Here is an 8,666-nt window from a genome sequence, read left to right on the forward strand (position 1 = left end):
GTAATGTTTCGCCTTTCCGCCATTTTGTCAACTACGTATTCCTTGAACTTAGATTTGTGTTGCCGGGCAATTTTTAGAAGTTCTGCTTTTACCATTCCATCTTCGTAAGGCAGATACTTATTCCGCAGCCAGTCAAGAATATCCTGTTTCTTCCACGCAGTCGTTGGAAGTCTTTCTACTAGTCATGAATGATAAGGTGCATTATCTAATACTATAATTGAATTTGGTGGTATGTGTTCAATCATCTGCTCAAAATACTCTTCGAAAACATCAGCTGTCATCTCCTCGTGATAGTCTTTTGTGCTTTTGGACTGAAATTCCAACAAACCATGCTTAACAAATCCTTTTTCACTGCCAATGTGAGAAATTATTAATCTACTGCCTTTACCAGAAGGTGGGGAGATACCAGTAGACCAACCTTCCATAAAGGCTTGCCTGGAGCTTAATATATTTTTATCTGACCAAATTTTTTTTAGAGTATGACCTGAGTTTACCCACTTTTCATCCTGGTAGAAGATGGGCCTTCCTTCAGCCCGGAATTTTCGTATGGATCTTAGATAATTTCTTCTCCAACATATTATCTCCTCCCGGTCAATCAAAAGTGATTTTCGGTCTGATTTCTCCCACCGAAAATTTAATTCTTTTAAAACTTGCCACAATTTAGTTCGTACGATATGAGGCAAATCCGGGTCGTCTCTAACTTCTTGTAAAATTTTGTTTAGGTTTGGTATTTCTTTTTTGAAAAAAAAATCCATGAATTTTCCTTCGAATACCATTTTTGGCAAATTCATTAATTTCAATAGGCTTTTTCCCTCTCTTTAAGTGTTCGTTTGTGTTTGGGTTAGCTATACCGTGTTTTTTTCTTTCTGATAGGAACCTATATATAGTTGACTCTCCTACGCCAGTCATGTTGGCACAACTTTCGACTATGTTGCGAACAGTGTTTTGTGGGATTCTGAGAAACCAGAGCATCGTGAACATTCAGGACAATAGTCCTCTCTTGGTGAATAGACAGACTTACTGACTGTACGCAACAGTACCGGTGTAAAACTTGATGATGTTGATGATGAAGCCATCACAAACAATCCAACAAAACGAGCACGAGCGAAAGGTACGTATATGTTCGTAGGTATATGGAATAAAAAATCACTCACGCACTGCATATAATTCGCAAAAGAAATATTCGAGACGCTAATTACTGCCGTAGACGCGGACACACCGACGAGCCGTAAATTACATGCGATCAAAAACGTACTAAACAAAAAAATTGTTTTCGTTCGTAATAACTTCACCCTTTTAAGTTAAGTTTCGAATATAAACTGAACAAACGAGGCACGTGGCCAAAGCATACCCATTATATTATTAAAAATCTGGGGAATTCCATCCTAATTATCTTGCAACGAATAGTTTTCTAACGTTTTCTAGTAAAGTGATTAAACGCGAAGATTAGTATTGAAATATCCAAAGAGATAAGGTATTCTTATTTACAAAATTGTTAATGGTTTAATTCTTATTTTTATTAATATAATATAATTACATAACATTAGCCGTGAAAGTTTTAATTGTTTTTTTGCTAAATATATTAGTATTAAAATATTATTAATATTATATATATAACAGTATTAAAAAATATTATATTATTATTTAATGAATAAACACCTCAGGAACGCCTATGGTTTACGACCGTTTTATGAGTTTGAGGCACATTTCGTGCTCTCAACAATTTATGAACGGAGAATAGTCACCATATACATAGGGAAAAAAAAATAGCTCACAGGTGTGTTAAAGCGAAGAAATTCGTCACCGATAGGCTTACCAAGAAGAGGAATATTAGGAAGGTTTCGTCTTATAGTCACGGCCTATACGTATGGTCTATAGTCGGTAGTTCTTTTACCGAGAGAAAAATACAAAAACAAATTCGAAAACTTTCTAAAGATCAAAAAGAAATGGGAAAAGAAGTAAAAATAGGATAATAATGTTACAATAATTGGGGAGGAGTGGAGATGGAATAGAGTAAAGGAAAGAATAAAGAAATCTGTTCCAAAAAACGAACGAAACAAAAGGAAGCTTTTTTCTAATTTCTTCCGTAACTTTGTAAATACTTTAACATTTAATTTTCATTACAACCAATTGTGGGTAAATCAAAATATTGAATTTATGCAGGAAACATTTAGGATTTCTTTCTATAGTGGGTTCGCTATATTTACGCGGATTTCGGATTAACAAAATTATGCTAATGACTCATTGATAACCAGTTGCAGTAAACGACTTCCCAGAAACTTAGGTAAAAACTGCAATAATGGTCATATTTTAAAATACATTAAAATAACATTAGGGTAGGTATAAATTTGTTACAATATTGCAGTTGAACTGATTCCTTGCCAATGTTGACATTGTATGTTTGGTGGAAATATTTAAAAATGCCTAGACGTGTGTTAGATGTAGATAGTCTAATTTGTAGTGTACATAAGTATTTTACGGATGAAAAAGAAAATGGCGGTCCTTTAAAATCGGTAATGTCTGTTCAACAACGCGTATGTGATGCTCTAGGAATTAGTAAAACCAAACTAAGAGGAGTATTACAAAATCGCAATAATGAACGGCCGAAAGAAGATCACCGAAAAACTCGTCTATCATTGAAAACGAAAGATATTCCAGATGGAAAAAAAAATTGAAATTCGTGATACCATTTATCGAATGCGAGCCAACAAGGGACATGGGACCTTAAATACAATTCTCTCGGAATTAAAAGATAGAAAATTTGACGAAATTGGCAGAACAAGTCTTTGGCAAGTGATACATAATTTGGGTTTCAAATTTCAAAAGGAGGATAACAGAAAAGCCCTTTGTGAAAGAAGTTCTGTTGTGCATAAAAGAATTAACTTTCTAAGAAAATATTCTAAATTAAAAGAAGAAAGGGCAAATTTTATATATTTAGACGAAACATGGATATTTTCTAGGGGTGCAACCAAGAGAATATGGCAAGATGATAACGTAAAGTCTATCAAACATACTGATGGAGAAGGGAAGCGACACATAATTTTACATGCAGGAGGGAAATCGGGTTTTATAGAAGGTGCTGATTTAATATTTTCATCTAAATCAAAATCAAGTGACTATCACGATAATATGAACACAGAAATGTTTGTAAAATGGTTACATGAAAAACTTCTCCCAGGTTTAAGTGAGCCCAGCGTAATTATTTTAGACAATGCACCTTACCATTCTGAAGTATTAAACAAAAGTCCAACGAATTCTTGGACTGTTAATGAAATTAAAGAATGGTTGACAAATGAACATATACCATTTACACAACATATTTTAAAATCAGAATTATTACGCTTGGCAAATATCCACGCAAAACCAAAAACCTTTGTTGCGGATCAGATTATTGAAAGTTACGGTCATCAAGTTTTACGTCTGCCACCGTATCATTGCCAGTTTAATCCCATCGAATATATATGAGGAATAGCAAAACAATATTATGACAACCATATTGGGCCTAACGGTTATAGCGACGACGCAGTTCGGGAAACTTGGCGAAAGGCAGTTTCAATTGTAACTCCAGAAGTGTGGTGCAACTGTATATTCAAGTGCGAGAAACTAATAGAAGATTGGTGGACTCGTGAAAATAAAATAAACGAAATAAGTCCAGTCATAATAACAATTAATGGTGATGACAGTGATGATGATGACGATTATGATATTTTTGATGATAATGACTGATTTTCATTTTTGTTGGCAAGTTAAATTTTTTTATTTTTCATTAGAAATTCTCTCCATGGAACAAATATACATAGACCATATTTTCTGTGTGAAGTGTAATATAAAATTATTATTAGGTTTATATTAGCCACATTAGACTCCATTAATGAAGTAATTCTCCTTATTATACTGTCAATTATATAAAAGATTTTCCATTATTATTTATAATTAAAAAAAGTTATGGATTATTTTTCATTTCATTTCACCAGTTGATATTTCCCCAAAGAGCAGGTAATTAAAACTGGCTACTTACAATTAAATTTTTAATCCGAAACCCGCGTAAATATAGCGAACCGACTTTAGTTGGTAGTTCTTTTACCGAGAGAAAAATACAAAAACAAATTCGAAAACTTTCTAAAGATCAAAAAGAAATGGGAAAAGAAGTAAAAATAGGATAATAAAGTTACAATAATTGGGGAGGAGTGGAGATGGAATAGAGTAAAGGAAAGAATAAAGAAATCTGTTCCAAAAAACGAACGAAACAAAAGGAAGCTTTTTTCTAATTTTTTTTTTTTTTTTTGTGTGGCATAGACTTTCGTCATTCAGCCAGTCTCGAAAGGTTATAATATATTCCTTTAAAAAGTATACACAGATAAGTACAGATTATTTCTCTCAGACAAATGCACAGCGATATCCTAAAACGAAATAGACGAATAATTAATAGAAGAACACGTTGAAGGAAAATACAAGGACTTTTTTCTAACTTCTGCCGTAACTTTGTAAATACTTTAAAATTTAATTTTCATTACAACCAAGTGTGGGTTATTCAAAATATTGAATTTATGCAGGAAACATTTAGGATTTCTTTCTAGGTGATATTAATAACAAAAATTTACTTCCCTACTTGTTGTCTGCACTAAAATAACGATTTTACCTGGCTTGAGAAAGTATTTGTTGCACGTAAGGATAATTTATTCAAGGAGATATTTATTTTTAAAATATTTCTCGATAATCAGCGATCAGCAAATATTTCTGGTACTCATTAGCATACACATAAAAGTTAATTTTCTGTTACCATCTGCAGGAACTATCGATGCAATTGTGGTGATGCTAATTACCAATCGGTTAAACAACTTATTTTTCATTATTATGCAAATACAGACAGTGATGGAGACAACGTCAAAGAAAAAACAGACGGATTCTGACGGAATCTTTGAATAACCGTTGAAAACACAAGTTGGATAATTGAAGACCTTGGGACCAGAAGGGGACATGCCACAAAAGATTATTTTGGAGAAAACGTCATTTTAAACTTAGTTTCAAATCCTGAAATCCAAATTTTACATTGTTCTCGGAAGTAAGGTCCACAATCGTTTGGAAATATGTTATTAAATACACAATAAAAGTAACAAAAATTTTTATTGAACGGTTTTTGAGTTTTTGAACATTTTTTGAAAAAATATGAGGCTTATCCCCTTTTGAACAAAAAAATATCATCTAAAAAATGAACATAAAATGCAACAATGAAATAATATATTCAGTTGTCAATATTTTCAATATCCGAAAAGTCGTCGAAATGTTCAATATATTCCAGTGATTCATTATCAGTACCTGGTAGAATCTGTTGGCAGGCACCAATTTCTTCATAAAATTTTAGGAAAGCTGGTGGAATAAACTGTAACAGCTGGGAAATATTTTCAATTTTTTTTCTATTTAGTGGAATAGGTTCACTGTATTTTGATTTCAAATCCCTGGAAAGTAAAATTGACTTCCTCATACCTTTCTTTCCAATATTAACTGCCTTATAGTCTTCATTTATAAGATGTTTTATATACATTATGTTAGGTTGTTCAGATGAAAATTTGAGGCTTGATATTTTGTCACATGGTAATCTCGTATGCCCTACTACCAAGTATTTGTGCTCAATAGAAGTGAAAATGCCTTCTATAGTAAGTTGTTGCCATAAACAAATTAGAGACCAATTTTTGTTTTGGCCGCTGCAGTTATCTGTATACACTATAAGTTTATTAGCAGTGGGTCTATTAGTTCGAAAATGTTTATATAAAATGCTGGCAATTTCATCGCTACCTCGCTTGGCAATGTTTTCTGGCCACATGTACATGAAGGCCTTTCCACTAATACAGTCATGGATGCCGAGGTTATAAACCCATGCCTTTCTCAAATAGAACGCTGCTCCCACTGTTAAATTTGGCACTGGCATTGCCTGTTGTAGATCAAAGCTGATAACCATTGCATTTCCCGTGGCTTTAGCCTCTTCTGTGTCCTTTTTCATTAGATCCTGCATGGCCTGGGCACGTCTTTGATGTAACTCCAAATCAATTTTCAGTGTCTTTGCAATTTCTATGTCAGCTTCATTACTAATTTTCACATTCATTGAATCACATACTTTACAAGTATCGCTCTTAGGTAACTTAAAGCCTATATTAAATTCTGAGCAGAATATGCGCCTATATTTGTCTTGGGTTACTGCCACAAAATTATTTTGGCGGCACCACTCAAGATAATAATCATGATATAAACTGGAAATTGAAATATCGGAATCTAGGTAGACTTTTGTTGGGTTTTTTTGTCTGCTGTAATGGCTTGTGTATTTTGGTATCAAATTAATATGCTGTCTAACATACTCACAGTGTTCTTCTGGTATTTTCTTGTTGTTGTTGTCATGCTTACCTCTTTCATCTGACTTTGGAGTAGACGCACCTTCTTTATTTTGGTGAACCAGTCTTTCAATACGTTTTTTTGAAATGCCGTGTATGGCAAGACACTCTTTCTTACAAATTTCAATTTCATCTCCATTTACTTTGACTCGATATTTAATTGATACATTTCTGGACGAATGAATTCCTTTTGTTTTCTTTGGGTAACTTCTCTTCTTTGGAATTACTGTCATAGTTGAGAAGAGGTAAATATTTTGCTTGTCATAATTACCCAGGTTCCAAAAGGCATTAAATATATCATTTTCCTTACCTGCCAAAAGCTGTCTACACTGTTTTGTGCAACCGCAAGGCGCACCTAATTTTTTTGGTTCTATTTTCTTCCCTTTTGTATTTATATATTCGTGACCTAGATTTCTTTTAAGAGTCTTGCGCTTAATTTTTTTATGCCGTTGGGTATTCTTGTGTCTCCATCTAGAAGGCGCCTTCTTTTCTGGAGTTGGCAAGACACCTCGAGAAGTCTGTGGGGTAAAAACCTCTTCATTCTCCTACAATAAAATAGGTATTTTACTAAAAAGGGATAAGCCACAAAAAACCTTTAGAACAGGATAAGCCACAAAAAACCTTTAGAAAAATCCTAATGTTTTTAGGTTCGAAAAATGTAACATAAGGGGACAAGCCACATATTTAATAAACTTACCATTTTTAAGTTGATATTTTCCGAATCGCTACTATTTCCGGACACTGTATAGTCTTTGTCATCTTCGCTTTCATTTAAAAATGGATCTTGGTCACTGTGATCAGAATCAAACTCAGAAAAGTCTATTTTCCGTTTACATGCACGGGAATGTTCCGCCACCATGTTGATTGCTACTGTGGCGTGGCTTGTCTCGTTATGTTGAAAAATAAAGTAATGGTGACACAACGGGACTTAACTACAGCGGCGCCATCTATAAGAAAAAAGCTGAAATTTTCTCTTCGGGACATTAATACGGTCTTAAAGTGGGCGATTTCTACTTTAACTCAATTTTGATGAAATTGTGGCTTGCCCCCTTCTGGTCCCAAGGTCTTCAATTACGTCAGCGTTTTCCAAACCTATTTTTCTGTGGCCGGTTATTTTTGTGCGCATCCTTTGTGACCCACTAATTTTTTTTCATACCCTGGTGTGTGTGTGTAGTTTTATGTATTTTAATAAAGAATCATTAGCTCAAACACAAATGTAATAAAACAAAATAAAAATGGAGGTCGTCTAGGTTGTTGTCTAATTGGCTGATCGTCTTCGATATTAATTTTATGATTTACTATGCTTGTTTTGCCCTTATCCTTCTTATCAATGGCAAAAACATCTTGAAATTCTATGAGCATAGACTTCACTTTTTTAGTTCGTTCTTCATCAAGATCTTGGCACGTTTTAATCACCATCTCAACAAGCTTCTTTGGATACTTAGATTTCGATGGTTTCCCATTAGTATTCATAGAACAAATCGAAGCCACGGGAGCACACTGTCCGATCAAAGTTCTTTTACTTAACTTAATAGCAGTTCCCTTTAAGTTTATAACTCTTACAGGAACGACATCTCGAATTCTCACCAAAGCTTTTGCTCGTCATTGTTCACATCTTCGACCATCCTTAAACTTCCCTCTTGGCAGTAACCATCAGGTCTGGTCATCAAAATTTTCTCACTATTACTGGGTATTGTATATCTGCTGATCGAAACTGGAATATCTCTGGGTCATCTCCATTCTTGTTAAGAACATTCTTCAGTCGTTCTTGGAGGATCTTCTTGGACCCGTCTTCATCGCGTTCTTCTAGTTGCTCATGTAACTGTTTTGTGACACATACCCCGCATCGGAGATGGGCTATTTCGTTACAATAGCTATACATGTGTAGTTCTATATTTTATATTGGTTAATAGTATGTGTAGATGAAAATGCACTCTTCTGAAAAGCAGATGCACCCCCTGGAAATAATCCTGAGGGCGCTCATGTATTTTTATATTTCTTGTTTCTTTTGTCCTACATATTTAAATATTCAATAGTTTCTTTTTGGTTCTTTTGATTGTTTTTAGTTTGTGACGAAGATGAAAACTTGACGAAGAAAAAAAATGTTAGTGATCATGATAAAATCAAAGTTATTCCTGACAATATTATTTGGGCCATCTTTTGGTCATCTCCACGTATACAATCCGTCTCTGTGATAATTTGAAGAAAAATTACCTCTCAAAAAACTTATTAACATTATTTTGCTATTCTTTTTAAAAAATAATACGACTGGAAGATAGAATT

At 33.9% G+C, this 8,666-nt stretch overlaps 1 protein-coding gene across 1 annotated transcript; it reads right to left on the reverse strand.

Annotated features, from left to right (window-relative positions):
* Positions 1-5,687: 5,687 nt before the first annotated feature.
* Positions 5,688-7,242, reverse strand: LOC140448255 (uncharacterized). The gene is made up of 3 exons (XM_072541359.1): positions 7,081-7,242; positions 5,954-6,928; positions 5,688-5,919 (listed from the first exon to the last, which is right to left on the reverse strand). The coding sequence occupies exons 1-3, from the start codon at positions 7,240-7,242 to the stop codon at positions 5,908-5,910; spliced, it is 1,149 nt and encodes a 382-aa protein (XP_072397460.1). The 3' UTR covers positions 5,688-5,907.
* Positions 7,243-8,666: the final 1,424 nt, after the last annotated feature.

The sequence above is a fragment of the Diabrotica undecimpunctata genome, chromosome 8 (genome assembly GCF_040954645.1).
Source record: "Diabrotica undecimpunctata isolate CICGRU chromosome 8, icDiaUnde3, whole genome shotgun sequence".
Lineage (NCBI taxonomy): Eukaryota > Metazoa > Arthropoda > Insecta > Coleoptera > Chrysomelidae > Diabrotica > Diabrotica undecimpunctata.